This window comes from Zingiber officinale, chromosome 5A (genome assembly GCF_018446385.1).
Source record: "Zingiber officinale cultivar Zhangliang chromosome 5A, Zo_v1.1, whole genome shotgun sequence".
Taxonomy (NCBI): domain Eukaryota; kingdom Viridiplantae; phylum Streptophyta; class Magnoliopsida; order Zingiberales; family Zingiberaceae; genus Zingiber; species Zingiber officinale.
This window is the reverse complement of record NC_055994.1, coordinates 128243353-128260626: the sequence shown is the minus strand read 5'-3', so window position 1 is coordinate 128260626 and position 17274 is coordinate 128243353. Positions and strand designations below refer to the sequence as shown.

Genomic DNA, 17274 nt, shown 5'->3' with positions numbered 1-17274 from the left:
TAGAGACGGAAGTATATTTCCGTCTCTAATTAGAGACGGAAATATACTTCCGTCTCTAATTAGAGACGGAATTATATTTCCGTCTCTAAGTCCGTCGTTAAATGATAATTTTCTTGTTGTGAACCTAGTAAAATCGTAATAGAATTTTGTTATGAAAAAATCGTAACAGAATTCTATTATGAAAAACTGTAACAAAATTCTATTATATAAAATCGTAACAGAATTTTATTACAAAAAATCTTAATAGATTTTTCTTTTATGACATCTCTAGCATCGACTTTAATCTAAATATGAGCCACCCATCAATAGTAACAAAACAGATCATCTATTTTATTTGTCTATATGCCTCAAAAATTTTTTATGGACTAAGGTCAATTAGAAACTAGATAGGCTAATATTTGAATTATGAAACTATGTTACATTTTATGCTTTAATATCATGAACTCACTATAAATTGAGCACGAGCATCTCTAAGATTGTATTGATCCCATGTTTCTAATTGAGGTGGAAATGCCCTCGTCTAACTTTGTTGGATCCCTATTATTGAATCAAGAAACCCAGCAAGAAGATTATGGCTTCCTTCTCTATCCAAATAGAATCCTAGAGAATAAATGATAAGCTATGTTAGACAACAAAATATAAAAGCTTAATTAAGCATAAGATGAGTATAATAAAAATTTGAAAATGTTAATAGTACAAAATATACCTTGTCTCTAGCAAATGGAATTTTTTTTCACCTTACTCATTTTGTCCAACTATTTTTCCAAATATATAAGGACTACAAGGTCACCGATCTAAAACCATATTTGATACTACAAATAAAGTTAAGATTTCCTTCATACGTATAAATACATGACTAAATAATGAAGTAATAGAGCTTTTAGAACTACATATACTTAAATTAGAGCTACTAACATAAGCATAAAATTTACTGAAAAGTTACGATACCTTATTGACTACTAAGATAATTAGGTCGAAATAATATTAAAATAAAAATAATTACAGTAATAGTAATTAATTTTCAGCATGCATTCAGACATAATATAATATCTTTAATATGCATACAGGCAGGAAAATTGAGATTCCATTGTACCTGATAAAACCTACATAGTTGAAACCTAGACTTAAATTTAATAGTCTAATTGAGATTCCATTCAGTATCTGAAAACCTATCACCACTTTTTGGTCAAAAGGTTTGTGCTCAACAAGTTTCATCCACAATGCAACATGAAGAGAACAAAAGGTAACCAGTAGATGCCAGCTTGTCAACATTGTAGCTGAGAATAGTAAATAATACAAGTCTATCAACCTTCATTCCTTTTAGCAAATGTGATATGCAAAATAGACTATTTGTTGCTTCTAAAGGCATTAGTAAGTGTTCCTTATCTAATTGACAACGAGAATATAAGGTGGGGGAAAAAATTTAAGAGTTTACATGGGATTCTAGGATCTAAAAAAGGTATTGCTGCATTATTTGTCGCAGAGTACTCTTACACTTCAAGCATGGAACATTCTTATTTCTCCTCTTTTTCACTACAAAGTGATGGAAAAATATATTTTTTTCTTTCCTCCAGGATATTTTACTTCAGGTATAAAAATATTCACCATAATATTTCTTTTTCTAAATCATCCCAAGATCAATTTTTTTAGAAATAATTCTACTTTTTTCTCTGCAATAAGATTTATGTTCATAAGAAGACATCATCTATTGGATGCTCAGTTCCAAAAATATTTATTTTGTTTAAACTTCTCAAAGATTAAATTCTATTTAAGCTAATCTAAAGGTGTCTGTTAAGAATATTGCATAAAAATTCAAAAAAAAAAAAAAAATCAAGGAAACAAATACAATCAATCACTATAAGACCTACTCTTTTTGACTCACCTAGCATAAAGAAGCATGTATACACCTTTTGACAAGAATTTCTCAAGTTCCACAGGTTGAACCTATTCAAAAATAATATTCATATCATGGTAATTTATTTCAAGATGCAAGTGTTTATGTTAAACACTGCCATTAAGATACAATGAAACAAATGCTTTTGGAGTCAAGCATGTACTATCTGTTTATGAGAAAGTGACACATGATATAGGTTTTGAAATAAAGATAATGGATAGTATAAAACCGTTGTCTTTTATGTTTTATAACACCACAAAAATCGTTGTCTTTTACAATACCCAAAAATATAGAATGATGCCAACATTTATAATTTCTTGAACTAATTATATACTTTTAACATTAGTATGAGAATTGTAATAATAAGTTATTTAGCTATGTTGTAGCATGTTTGATAGTCATCCGAGTGACATTAGTGTCACTTGTGCAGGTAGTTCTATGTTAGTAAGTTTTATCATCTTTGTCAAAATCTAAGGGCCATGATGAGTCCTAGTGGTTCATATGAGAGTCGCTTAGGCGATACTAGGTTAAAGCTCTCCAGTGCATGATTTAGTTGATTGAGCTAAACTAGCATTGTTTCAGAGCTTAAGCACTTGGGCAAGTGCATTGCTTTTACACTAATCAAACTACCCAACTACATTTCAATATTTTAATTAGTGTATTATATTCTAGAAGAGATTATCAGATAAAATATCTAGGTACTCTACGTCCACATTATTTACAAAGGTACAGATAGTTAGCTAGCAACCTTGAGATAAATACTATTTATGATAACCTAATTGAATAAGCTATACATTGCATCACCCATGCTAGTAGTTATATATTTCTCTCTACTTTTATTACAAGTCTAGAAGAACTAGTCCACGGAAGCAGTTGATAGGATAAGCATAACAACTTCATGAAAAATTTTAGATATGCACAAACAGTTTGAGGCAAAGATTGATATGTATATTGAAGTATCAATCATTGATGTACAAATAGAATGACAATAGAAATCATCTACAATAAGCCTCACCGATCCTTCCATGAGAGATGATTGCCAAGAGTCTTTTTGCAATTCAACTCTTTTTGAAAGTTGATTGTGGGCCCAATGTTCAGGAGAACGATCAATACAGTACATTCTAATCCATTGTTGGAATTTAGGTTTGTCGAGAAGATTTATCTGTGATTAAAAATTCATCGTGCATTAAAAAAAATTCAAGAAAATACAATTGATAATGTTCAATATAACAAATAGAAATGCTGACAAATTTTAATTCCTACAATACTAATAAGTTATGAGAATTATGAGTATATGCTTGATAATTTATTAGCTGAACTAATTGATGAATTTATGATATTTTAGTATTTGGTTGGATTTTTTTTCATGTCACCTCAAAGTATACTTCATTTATTTTGAAGATTACTTTTAGGATAATCACTTTGCGGAATGATTATTTCCTTTTATCTTGAAAATGTATAATTTCTCAATAGGATATTTTGGTGCCACTTTTGAGAGGGGAATCATATAAAGCATGTTTAGCAAAGAATTTTTTTTAGTTTTAGCACAAGTTATTTGTTTTATTTTCTCTTCATATGACAAATGATCAACATTGACTACTTTTACAATCTATTTCTAAAGCTTGGGTATTAATTTGATTCAAGTAAAGATCAATTTTGAACTTTGTGCCAAAAAAGTTGTTATGAACACAAATAAGATCAGATGGAACAACTTGTTTGTTAATCTCATGACAATTCAATACTTACCTTTTCTATCTTCCACATAAAAGTTAAATATCATGTTTCACATTATGTTTTAATAAGAACATGAATGCTAGTTGAAATTAGCCTTGTACAAGCCTAACATGGATTAAATGCAAATATAACAAAATAGTGAGCAAGGTCAAAATTAAAAACATAAAGAACCATGTTACTCTAAGGAGTTGAATATTATTAATGTGAGATAAACTAAAGATGCCACACTCTCATACTTAACTAGCTTATTATGATTTTTCTTCATTAGTATGTATTAGAAGCATACTACAATGAAAAATATCAATAAAGTGTTCGACAAAGCATACCACAATGTGTAGGGCATAAGGGTCATCATCCTGATCAATAAGAGCAAGAACTATAATATCCAATGGAAGTAGCTCAAGTGTCCAAATAAAAAAGCAAAAATTTGATGAAGGAAGTCCACATTGCAGCTCGATTTAAATTTGATGAAGGAGGACATCCACCATTGTATATATATTAGATGTCACTTCCTTAGGTGACAATTCTCTTAAAATAGGACTTTGGAATCACAATAGCTTAGTTTGAAATATAAAAATAAGGGCCGAGTAAGTCATTATTTGGTAGAAGATGAATGATTACAAGATTGGTACTGTTGATGTTGTATGGCAGTCCATTCATAAGCATCCAAGCACCAACATAGAGATATTGACGATGTTGAGGTCCAACCTAAAAGAGATATAATAGAATTATCCAAATTGACCGGATCAAATTATCAAATCAAATCATATTAGTATTTGGATTATTCAAATAATTTTATTATAATTATTCTCAAAATTATTCCTCTCTCTATTCTTCTCTTTACACAACCACCCTAACCAGAATAATTTCATCATTGCTTTATGCCAATAACTGGTATGCATGCAGTACAACATAGAAGATCTTTTCAAATGATAATGAACCTTGAATTGGAACAACTTCAAAACAATTACAATCCTTCTGCTTCAACTCAATCTCTTAGAAGTTCGTGCCTAGGTTCTGATGAGTGATTCATAGAATCATACTGATCCATCAAGGAAATCAAAAAATTCCTACAACAAAACCAAACGAAAGGATGAAAAGGAGAAGATATTAGAAGTGATAAGATGGTAACATTCTAAAATCTTGCTTCACAATAATACCTAATGGTAATCTAAATGCAGTCAGAAACATAGTGAAAACAAGAAACGAGACAAAAATCTATGGAACATCAAAAACAAACAATTGATTGCTTATAAATACGAATGCAGACAATGAGAGCCATAGCAATACAACTTGTGCTTCACTTTAACTACACATATCATCGCAAGGGAGTTAGTGAAGGCGCTGGAATTCCATTCTGTTTAAATTTCCTTGTATAAAAATTATACAAGTACAGAACTTTTCCTAGCAACCCGCATGCTCGATCAGACATGTGTTTGATCAGTCAAGCAAGTTCTTGACGGATCAAAGCACACCTTGATCGAAGTACAAGATCGCTGGCCTCTTGTGTTGGTATTCCAAAAATGATACAAAGAAAACTAACTAATTATGCAGCGGAATTAAAGAACTAGTTGTACCTTTTCTTTGTAGCTAAAGACCTCTTGATCTTCTGCCATGTTCCTCTCCTCTTCTTGGACGTCGTGTTAGCGACAATCTACCAAGACAACACCACCCTCCTTCTCTTCTCGATTTCCAAACTGCCAGTTACAAAAGGAGCTCTTAGGATGGGGCACTTTCTCTTCTTCTTCCTCTTCTTCAAGTCGCCGCCCACCAAGGAATAGAAGAGGGGGACGCTGACCTTAGCAATGAGGGGACCGCCGGCCCTAGCAAGGAGAGGGGCCTCTGGCCCTAGCAAGGAGAGGGGCCGCCGTCTCTTAGCAAGGGAGAAGGGAGAAGGGGAGGGGCGCTCACCCTAGGTGATGAGGAAAGGGAGGGGCGCTCACCCTAGGTGAGGAGGAAAGGGAGGGGCGCCGACCACAAGGAGGAGAAGAGAGAAAAATTAATTAGGTTTTAGGAGCCACCACCTACTCCTTTTTATAGGCTTACCGTCGGTTACAAAGAAAGAAAAATAACAGAATTCTGTTTAGAAAAAATCTCCCTTTCTATAACCAAGTTAAACCAAACTAAGTTAAGCCAAACCAAGTTAAGCCAAATCAAGTTAAACCAAACCTAATTAAACCAAACCAAGTTATGGATGGGTGGATGCGAGGCTTTATATAAAGACTACAATAGGAACCTAGTGGAGGAATTGGTTTAGGCCTACTGATGGGCTTGAGCTTCCTGTGTAGGGCTTGAACGCCCAACCCAAATCCATCAATAATAACCCATACCACTAAAGAGTTATTATTAAATTACCGTACCAATCCCATATTACAATATGAGCTCCTTCTTATCATGAGTGCGTTAATCTCTCCGTGTTTAAGATATAGTATGTCTGTTAATTAAATGAGTTACTGATAACTCAATTAATTAACATTTGATTCCAAGAGTAGTACCACTCAACTTTATTATCATGCCGGACTAAGTCCACTTGCAGGGTTTATATGATAATCCTTATGAGCTCTTCAAGGGGATATCATCAACCTAAATAATTAAGGCACAAATTCTTTCTATAATCAACAACACACCATATAAATAATACTATCTCCCAACTCATCGGGCCTATTGATTTAACGAATAAATCTCACCCATTGATAAGTTAAAGAAATAAATACGAAGTATACATGCTTGTTATTATATAGGGATTAAGAGGATGCACATTCATAATAACAGAGGTTCTATTCTTTTATGTAGTCAGTATAAATCGAACAACCTCAAATGGTCCTGCTCAATACACACATAGTGCACTAGTATAATTTTATAGTCAAGACAGATTAATACCAAATTACACTACAACCATTCTAATGGTTTGTCCCAATCCATCTTGGTTGTGAGCTACTATTTATAAGTTATAAGGAACCGATAACATGATTTTCTGTGCGGCACCACACACCATGTTATCTACAATATAAATTAAATGGACAACTGCATTAACATATATATAATATAAAATACAAACATTTGACCAAAGTGGTTCTCATTTCAAAATATTTCAAAAATAGATGTTCATACAAAAGCTAAGCTTATAGTATACATCCTAACAGTTAGGTGCAAAATCCAAAAACTAAATCAAATTAATGATTATAGTAAAATAAACAAATAATCAAACAAAATCCTACCGAAAAATCTAAAAATTAACCTATACTTTCGCAAGTAAAGAAGCACGCTCAAATTAGAATATAAATCAAAAAGTACAAGGTGAGATCCATGGAAGATGATGAGGTCTCCATGATCACAATTCCTTGCTCATGAAATGAATTCATTTCTAGACGAGAGCAAAGCCGAAGAAAATTGTGTGGATAGGAGATTCATCTTTCGTCCTCCTCTGCCTTCTCCAGCTACAATTTGATCTAGCTGGACAAACGAGATACATCAGATGGTCTCACAAGCTTCAACAAGAAATCTTCTGCTTCTTTTTGTTGGTGCAACCTTAGGTCAAGGTTGACCTGGTTGACCCGACTCGAGTTGACCTGACTCGAGTTGTATTTTGATGTTTGACGAGAATAGAAGAGTTGTATTTTGATGGGAGATTGTTGGTGCAACCTTAGGTCAAGGTTGACCTGGTTGACCTGACTCGAGTTGACCAGACATCTGGTGAAAAGTCCAAGCAGGGAGCTTGGCACGAGTAAAGTCCAAGTATGGAGACTTGGCACGGAAAAGTCCAAGCAGGGAGCTTGGCACGGGAGAAAGTCCAAGTATGGAGACTTGGCACGGAGAAGTCCAAGTATGGGAACTTGGCAAGTGGAAGTCGGAGAGGGCTTAGTAGCTCGTTCTCCGGACTAGGTCAGAGAGGGCTCGGTAGCTCGTTCTCTGGACCGGAAGTGAAAGACGGAGAGGGCTCGGTAGCTCGTTCTCCGGACTAGGTCAGAGAGGGCTCGGTAGCTCGTTCTCTAGATCAGGAAGGCAGATGGAAAATCCTGGTGAGTGAAGCCAGGCAGTTGGTGAAATTCATGGTGAGTGAAGCCAGGCAGTTGTGAAAGTCCTGGTGAGTGAAGCCAGGCAGTGGGAAAGTCCTGGTGAGTGAAACTAGGCAAGGGAAATCTAGATGGGTCAAGGTTGACCAGACATCTGGTGAAAAATCCAAGCAGAGAGCTTGGCACGGGAAAAGTCCAAGTATGGAGACTTGGCACGGAGAAGTCCAAGTATGGAAACTTGGCATGGGAAGTCGGAGAGAGCTCGGTAGCTCGTTCTCCGGACTGTGATCAGAGAGGGCTCGGTAGCTCGTTCTCTGGATCGGATGGAGTCGGAGAGGGCTCGGTAGCTCGTTCTCTGGACCGGACAAAGTCGGAGAGGGCTCGGTAGCTCGTTCTCCGGACTAGGTCAGAGAGGGCTCGGTAGCTCGTTCTCCGGACTAGGTCAGAGAGGGCTCGGTAGCTCGTTCTCTAGACCAGGCGTTAGGGGAAGCCTAGCTACGCTATTGGATCGGTCGGCGACCGATCCACTGATACTGTGGTTTCCTGATCGGTCCGGAGACCGATCAGTGTGCCTCTGTGAGCTTACTGATCGGTCTGGGGACCGATCAGCATGAAGCCTGATCGGTCGCCGAGACCGATCAGGGTACGCACAGAGAGTTGGGCAACTCTCTGTAAAGCATTCTGATTGGTCTAGGTACCGATCAGCATAGAGCCTGATCGGTCCCCATGACCGATCAGCAGCACCCTGGACCGATCAGGGTGGAGCCTGATCGGTCCAGGCCTAGCCGTTGTGACTCAACGGCTAGGCTATTTCGGGCTTCTGTGTTCTGGCCTTTTTGCCTTGCAGGTTCGCAGGTTGGCTCAGGATATCAGAGGTTATAAAAGGATCGAGAGGCACTACAGAACATGTTGTTTTCTTCTTCTTCCTCTTCTTACTACTGACTGCTGAAGTATTTCTGCTTGAGCTTTGTTGAGCTCTTCTTCGCTGAAGCTTCGCGTGAGCTTCCCTCGGCTGGGACTTCAACTGGACAGTTGCTGCTTCATCCAGTCGACAAGAAGGCAAGCTAGGGTTATTACATTTTTGTATTGTACTTAGTTTCCTGCTGTATTCTTGTACTCCTGTTTATCTTGCTGTTGCAAGACATTGTGGCGAGGTTTCTCCACCCAGAAGGAGTATATATATTAGCCGGTTCTCCGGGGACTCATCCACCGACGGATTGATAGGCTTCGTCCACCTTACGGACACGCCGAGGAGTAGGAGTATATCTCCGAACCTCGTTACATCGACGCGTATTGAGGTTTGATTTCTCCGCTTTCGTTTCTATTATTTTTATTTCCGCTGCGCTAACCTTGATTTGTAGAAAGAAACGAAGATTTGGGGTCGGCTATTCACACCCCCCTCTCTAGCCGCGACCGTCGATCCTAACAAGTGGTATCAGAGCAAGGTTGCTCTTCGACGGATTAACACCCAAGGGAGCACAAGCTAGAGAATGGAGTTATTTGGAGAAGACGTCACAATTCCACCTTTCTACAATCGCGATGACTTCGTGTTTTGGAAGGTAAGAATGAAGTACTTTCTTATGACTAACCTAGAAAATTGGAGGTGTGTGCAATTAGGTTTTACTCCTCCATTGGATAAAGAAGGAGAACTTTTGGAGAAGAAGAAGTGGACGAAGGAGCAAATCCACCAATCAACCATCAATGATGAGGTAACGAAAATCATTGAATTTTCTTTACCTAATGATGTTTTGTGTAGGATAGGTGGATATAACGATGCCAAGGAGTTGTGGAATAACTTGGCAAAGTTCCATGAGGAGAACTCCACTTCAAGTCATGAAGAGGAGTCAAGTGAGCCAAGTAGCTCACATCATGGAGGCATGGATTTAGAGGTTGAGGGCTACTCAACATCTAAGGAAGAAGAGGAGGAGAGTTCCTCTTCAAGATCGGAGCAAGAAGAAGAAGCTTCTATATCCGGAAGGGATGAAGAAGAGAGCTCACATCCATCCTCAACCCTAGGTAACTCAAGCCATTTAATTTCAAATAAATTACACATAATGTGCTTTGAGTGTAGGGAATTTGGGCATTACAAGAGTAAGTGTCCAAAGAGGATTAGAAAGTCCCCATCGGCGCCAAAGGTCAAGAAAGCCGGAGTCCCGATACGTAAAGGCAAGGAGCACGTGGTGTGTTTTCAATGCAATCAAAGGGGACACTATAGGAGTCAATGTCCAAGGGGGAGGCAGCCTCACAAGGAAAAGAGACAAAGCACGTGTATAGGGGGAGCTAAGGCAAACCCTAAGGTAACATTTAAAGCTCATTCTTGCAATTATAGTAAGAAACATGCTAGTAGCTTTATTGTACTTGTCGATAATAACAAGCATGATAACCCTAGAAACCAATACATGTGCTTAGGTACCAAGCATGTTAGTCTAGGTAAGGACAACACTAGAAATACCAACCCTAGGATTAATCCATCTAAGGCTAAGGAAAATCTAGGTAGAAATCCCAAATCATCTAGACATATGCCTAGGAATATCTCAAAGAAAAATGAAAAATTAAAAATTGAGGTATTAGAGAAGGAAAATCAAGTCTTGAGGTCAAGACTTGATACTTTGGAAAAGGCTCTTAAGAACTTGGAGAAGTCATCTCTAGGGTTTAAGGGTCAAAAACCAATGTCCAAGGACAAGAAAGGTTTGGGTCACAAACCTAAGTCCCAAGTGGTCAAGCCCACTTATCATAATGTTCCATTCGATTATGGAACAAAATCTAGGGCTAGGAAGACCATCACCAAGGTCACAAGGGGAGTCACCTCTAGAGTGGATCTTGATGAGTCCCAAATGACCAAGGCTTTAAAGCCTAGGAGGGTCATTAGGAGGGTTGCTAGGGAAGACATCCCTAGTGAATATTTAGTGAACCCAATGAGCTCCAATAGGTATTGGGTTCCTAGGAGCGTGATTTCATCACGCTAGATGAGTTAGGGTGTGCCAACCTTACTTGAATAGGTAGTTAACCTAATCATGGCAAAAGGTGGCACTTTAGGAATTTTCAAGGTGTAATCAAGCCTTGGAAATGAAATGAAAAATTATTCCTAAGGTGTTTAGGATGTGCCAATCACAATTGAAGAGTTTTCTAGGGTCAATCTAATTGGCACATAGTGATATAAAAATCCTTAGTATATGATTTTAGGTCTAATACACTTAGGAATATGGATTTTATGGCAAAATGATCAAAAATGGCAACTAAGGCTAGAGTTAGGTATTTTCTATACCTTTACATGTTATTTGCCATATATTGTTTGCCATATGCCATGTCATGACATCATACTTAATTTATTATTATTTGAAATGTCATGATAATGCTTAGGTTAGTTAAATGTCATGCTCTATTTAAGTTTCATACTTTATTACATGACATCATGACATTGGCACATGTTTTTACTTATGATATCATTATATGCCATGTCATCATCTTTTGCATTTAAAATCAATTAATTTGATTTAAGGATAAAAAACTCAATTTGATATGGAAATCAAATTGTTGTTTAGAAAATGCATGAGAACTTAGCTTAAGATGACCTAAACCCATATCTCACATCAAAATTGACTTGGATGTGTTTGATACACCTTAAATGTGTGTGAGATATTAGGATTATGAGTTAGGATCAAGGTGCATAGTTCTTGTACCTAGATGAGCCTAATTCGAAATTGAGGATCATAGGGAAAGCTTGTGTACAAGTCATGTACATTTAGCCCTAAGATTGTGGTCCTAAATTAAATGGTTTAAAATCATTTCAAAAGTGATTTGAAAAACCTTGATGAAGCTTTTCTAGTGATAGCATTCATCATTGAGCAAGTTGATACAAAGTTTTGAAACTTTGAGCTATTTCAAAACTTTTCGAACTTTGTATCAAGATTTGAAAATGGAAGTTATTTTCATAGAAAACTATTTTTTCTTGATAGTATATGTTATGAGGAATGTATCCTCAAAGTTTTACAATTTTTGGAATTTTCTAGGAGTTTCTGAATTTCGGGAGGAAAATCAGAAATTCTGATATCAAACTTGTGGACCGATCAGAGAGGATTCTGATCGGTCCAGGAAAGTGTGGATCGGTCACTAGGACCGATCCAGGAGAGTGTGGATCGGTCTGGTGACCGATCCAGTGAAGGCTGATCGGTCTGGTGACCGATCAGAGCGTGCCAAATGCTGATTTTTCGACTGTTGACTGAAATTTTAGCTATGGAAGTTGGTGGTTTAGATTTCTAAAGGTTTGAAACTCTCCAAGATATTATTGGTGCAATGGTCAAGGGGGAGTTGACTTTTAGGGGGAGTTTTACCTATTGGTCAAGGGGAGTTGACCTTTAGGGGGAGTTGTCATGAGTGATATGGGATTATCACTAAATTGACTATTGACATTAGTATTAAGGGGGAAATTAAGGGTTTCAATGAAAGGTATGGGACTTTCATTAGGAAGAAACTCTTGACCTTGATTCACTCTTTTTGATGTGTGTCAAAAAGGGGGAGAATGGAGAATGTCTAGAGAATGTTCAAGGAAGAACATTGGAGTTAGTGGGAGAGTTTGTTGATCACAACGAGTGAAGTTGTGAACAACGATAACTTACTCTTCAGGGGGAGAGTTTGTTGATGTGTGCCAATAGGGGGAGAATGAAGAGTTTAAGTTATGTCTTCATTATCTAAGAAGGAGGTTGCCTTCTTAGAAGGAGAATGTAAGGTTGTAACTTATGTTTCATTACCTAGTGGCATGAAGAAAGTTGAGGCTATTGGATTAGCCTAACTTAAAGGTATTGTCAAACATCAAAAAGGGGGAGATTGTTGGTGCAACCTTAGGTCAAGGTTGACCTAGTTGACCCGACTCGAGTTGACCTGACTCGAGTTGTATGTATTTTGATGTTTGACGAGAACAGAAGAGTTGTATTTTGATGGGAGATTGTTGGTGCAACATTATGTCAAGGTTGACCTGGTTGACCTGACTCGAGTTGACCAGACATCTGGTGAAAAGTCCAAGCAGGGAGCTTGGCACGAGTAAAGTCCAAGTATGGAGACTTGGCACGGAAAAGTCCAAGCAGGGAGCTTGGCACGGGAGAAAGTCTAAGTATGGAGACTTGGCACGGAGAAGTCCAAGTATGGGAACTTGGCAAGTGGAAGTCGGAGAGGGCTCAGTAGCTCGTTCTCCGGACTAGGTCAGAGAGGGCTCGGTAGCTCGTTCTCTGGACTGGAAGTGAAAGACGGAGAGGGTTCGGTAGCTCGTTCTCCGGACTAGGTCAGAGAGGGCTCGGTAGCTCGTTCTCTAGATCAGGAAGGCAGATGGAAAATCCTGGTGAGTGAAGCCAGGTGAAAATCCTGGTGAGTGAAGCCAGGTGAAAGTCCTGGTGAGTGAAGCCAGGTGAAAGTCCTGGTGAGTGAAGCCAGGCAGTGGGAAAGTCCTAGTGAGTGAAGCCAGGCAGTTGGTGAAAGTCCTGGTGAGTGAAGCCAGGCAATGGGAAAGTCCTGGTGAGTGAAGCCAGGCAGTTGTGAAAGTCCTGGTGAGTGAAGCCAGGCAGTTGGAAAGTCCTGGTGAGTGAAACCAGGCAAGGGAAATCCAGATGGGTTAAGGTTGACCAGACATCTGGTGAAAAGTCCAAGCAGAGAGCTTGGCACGGGAAAAGTCCAAGTATGGAGACTTGGCACGGAGAAGTCCAAGTATGGAAACTTGGCATGGGAAGTCGGAGAGAGCTCGGTAGCTCGTTCTCCGGACTGTGATCAGAGAGGGATCGGTAGCTCGTTCTCTGGATCGGATGGAGTCGGAGAGGGCTCGGTAGCTCGTTCTCTGGACCGGACGAAGTCGGAGAGGGCTCGGTAGCTCGTTCTCCGGACTAGGTCAGAGAGGGCTCGGTAGCTCGTTCTCTGGACCGGACGTGGAAGTCGGAGAGGGCTCGGTAGCTCGTTCTCCGGACTAGGTCAGAGAGGGCTCGGTAGCTCGTTCTCTAGACCAGGCGTTAGGGTTTAGAGCTGGGAAGCTCTAACCTAGCCATTGGATCGGTCGGCAGACCGATCCAGTGATACTGTGGTTTCCTGATCGATCTGGAGACCGATCAGAAAGCGATCAGTGTGCCTCTGTGAGCTTACTGATCGGTCTGGGGACCGATCAGCATGAAGCTTGATCGGTCGCCGGGACCGATCAGGGTACGCACAGAGAGTTGGGCAACTCTCTGTAAAGCATTCTGATCGGTCTAGGGACCGATCAGCATAGAGCCTGATCGGTCCCCATGACCGATCAACAGCACCCTGGACCGATCAGGGTGGAGCTTGATCGGTCCAGGCCTAGCCGTTGTGACTCAACGGCTAGGCTATTTCGGTCTTCTGTGTTCTGGCCTTTTTGCCTTGCAGGTTCGCAGGTTGGCTCAGGATATCAGAGGTTATAAAAGGATCGAGAGGCACTACAGAACATGTTGTTTTCTTCTTCTTCCTCTTCTTACTACTGACTGCTGAAGTATTTCTGCTTGAGCTTTGTTGAGCTCTTCTTCGCTGAAGCTTCGCGTGAGCTTCCCTCTGCTGGGACTTCAACTGGACAGTTGGTGCTGTGGTTGGATTCCCGTGAAGTTGCTGCTTCATCCAGTCGACAAGAAGGCAAGCTAGGGTTATTACATTTTTGTATTGTACTTAGTTTCCTGCTGTATTCTTGTACTCCTGTTTATCTTGCTGTTGCAAGACATTGTGGCGAGGTTTCTCCACCCAGAAGGAGTATATATATTAGCCGGTTCTCCGGGGACTCATCCACCGACGGATTGATAGGCTTCGTCCACCTTACGGACACGCCGAGGAGTAGGAGTATATCTCCGAACCTCGTTACATCGACGCGTATTGAGGTTTGATTTCTCCGCTTTCGTTTCTATTATTTTTATTTCCGCTGCGCTAACCTTGATTTGTAGAAAGAAACGAAGATTTGGGGTCGGCTATTCACACCCCCCTCTCTAGTCGCGACCGTCGATCCTAACACTTTTTCCAAACATCTACTAAAACATCATCGAATCAGGAAAAAGATGATCGTTTTTATTGAAATAATAGATTTTTTTAGATATCTATTTATTTGATTAGGAACATTTTCAATTGACATTATGATCACAGGGATTTCCCTCGTCTTGGAGGATTCCTATCACAATATTAAGCTTTTTTAGGGTTTGACATTCGAAATTGCAAGAAAAGGTTTGTTCTCACCTTGATTCTCTTGAGTAGTTCATATCCTGTCATTTTTGGCATCCAGTTATCAGTAATGATCATGTTCACGTTTGGTTCCTGCTAGAATAATGGAAGAGAGAAAATTCTCAATTTTTCCAATCAGAATCCCATCTATCGATCGATGAATCCAAGGGAAAAGGACATGGAAATATATTGACTCACCATTCCCAATAGCTCCAGCGCTTTCGTCCCACTGTTCACAACCATGACTGCGATCAAGCAACTGAAGAAAAGCAGGGGGAGGGGTGTTGAAAATTGGACCAACAAACAAGTAAATAAATTACTTGTCTTACACTAACAATAACAACACTACAACACCCTTTTTGTGGATCACTCACAATTCTAAGACAAAGAAGAAAAACAAAAAACTTTGACTCACAAATTGATACTTGATTGATCAATCAAACTAAATACAAGGTAGAGTATTTATAGTACTCTTCATTCAATCTGGACCGTTCAATTAAATTAAATCCTAGCCATTGAAATTCTAATTCTTATCCATGAAATGAGAAAAATACTCTTGACCACATATTTAATTTTATCTTTTACCAAGTCGTCATCTTTATCTATTAGAAAAATAAATAATTAAATAGCAAATCTTATCTATAACTCTTATCTTTTATTGGATAAGTTTTATCCTTTATTTGGGTTGGAGTTGATATTTAACACTCCCCCTCAACACCAACCCTTTGTACTATGCCGAGTTGATCACGAAACCTTTTGAATTTGCTGGCGCTCAAGCCTTTTGTGAACAAATCTGCAACTTGATCATCTGTACTGATTTGTCTCATCTCAATTTCTTCTTGGAGAACTTTTTCTCTGATAAAATGATAGTGCACTTCAACATGTTTAGTTTTTGCATGAAAGATCGGATTTTCCGCCAAACGAATTGCCGATTGATTGTCACAATATATTGGAACTGCATAATCAACTGGTTGATGTAGGTTATTTAATAGTTGAATCAACCATGTGCTTTCTTGAGCTACCATTGCTGCTCCTCGATACTCAGCTTCAGTGCTTGATAATGATACAGTTGGTTGTCTCTTGCTGCACCAAGAAATTGCTCCAGAACCAAGCTTAAATAAGTAACCAGTTGTTGACCTTCTGGTGTCATGATCTCCTGCATAGTCAGCATCACAGTAACCAACTAACTTGCAGTCTCCAATTCTTTTATACACAAGACCATAATCAATTGTGCTCTTCACATATCTTAGTATTCGTCGAACTGCTTCCAAATGAGGCTTCATTGGATTTTGCATGTACCGACTTATTACACTAACTGCATAAGAAATATCAGGTCGAGTTAAGGTTAAGTAGATGAGACTGCCTACCAATTTTTGATACATAGTTGTATCTTCTAAGCTTTTTCCTTCATGTGCACACATTCTGCTATTTGATTCCATAGGTGTTGAGATTGGTTTGCAGTCGAGCATTTCGAACCTTTTCAACAAGTCTTTGGAGTACTTTTGTTGACAAAGGAATATTCCTTTTTGTGTGCGGTCAATCTCTTGTTTCATGGCTGTCATCCACTCAGAACTTTGTGATGCTTTTTCAAACGTCTCAGGCTCTACTGCTTCTTCAACTATGGCTGCATTTGCATATTTTGGATTTGGCCTTCGTGTTCTTGTTGACCTTCGGAGTTGAGATTGTGGAGTTAATTCTTTCACTTCATTAGGCCTTTCTTCTTCATTTGGATGTTGATATATGCCGATTTGCTAAGGACTCTGAGCCACTCTTTGCTCTGCATCATTATCATTTGGACCTCCTGATTCATCTGAACCTGATTGAAGTTGAACTATATGCTCCCTCATCTTTTGTTGTACTTTATCTTCAAGGTCTTTAGATTCTGGCAAGACCTCCTTCTCTGTGGTCCACCAAGAAGATGCTTCATCGAACACTACATTTTGTGAAGTGTAACATCTTTCGCTTGTTGGATCGCAGCATTTCCACCCCTTTCTCTGGCTATCGTATCCCACAAAGATGCATCTAATAGCTTTCTTGTCAAACTTGCTTCGTAAGTGATTAGGAACAAATACATAACATACACATCAAAATACTCGAAAGTAGCTAACTGTAGGTTTTTTGTTCCATAACTTCTCAAAGGGTGAAATAAATTCTAACATTGGTTGAGGAAGTTTATTGATGATAAAAGCTGCAGTCCTCATTGCTTTAGCCCAAAAACGTCCAGGTACATTCTTCTCATGCAGCATACTTCGACAAATTTCAGCAAGATGTCGGTTCTTTCTTTCTGTTACACCATTCTGCTGTGGTGTGTTGGCACAAGTGTATTGATGATATACTCGACTTTCTCTCAAGTATTGAGAGAACTCTCTTGAGCTATATTCTCCTCCATTATCTGTGCGCAAGCAACATATCTTTTTTCCCAATTCTCCTTCGACTGAC

The 17274-nt window shown here is 38.9% G+C and overlaps 1 protein-coding gene across 1 annotated transcript; it reads right to left on the bottom strand.

The window, feature by feature from the left end:
* Positions 1–7077: 7077 nt before the first annotated feature.
* LOC121979998 (two-component response regulator ORR11-like) lies at positions 7078–15078 on the bottom strand. The gene is made up of 4 exons (XM_042531968.1): positions 15034–15078; positions 14851–14928; positions 14700–14785; positions 7078–7138 (listed from the first exon to the last, which is right to left on the bottom strand). The coding sequence occupies exons 1-4, from the start codon at positions 15076–15078 to the stop codon at positions 7078–7080; spliced, it is 270 nt and encodes an 89-aa protein (XP_042387902.1).
* Positions 15079–17274: the final 2196 nt, after the last annotated feature.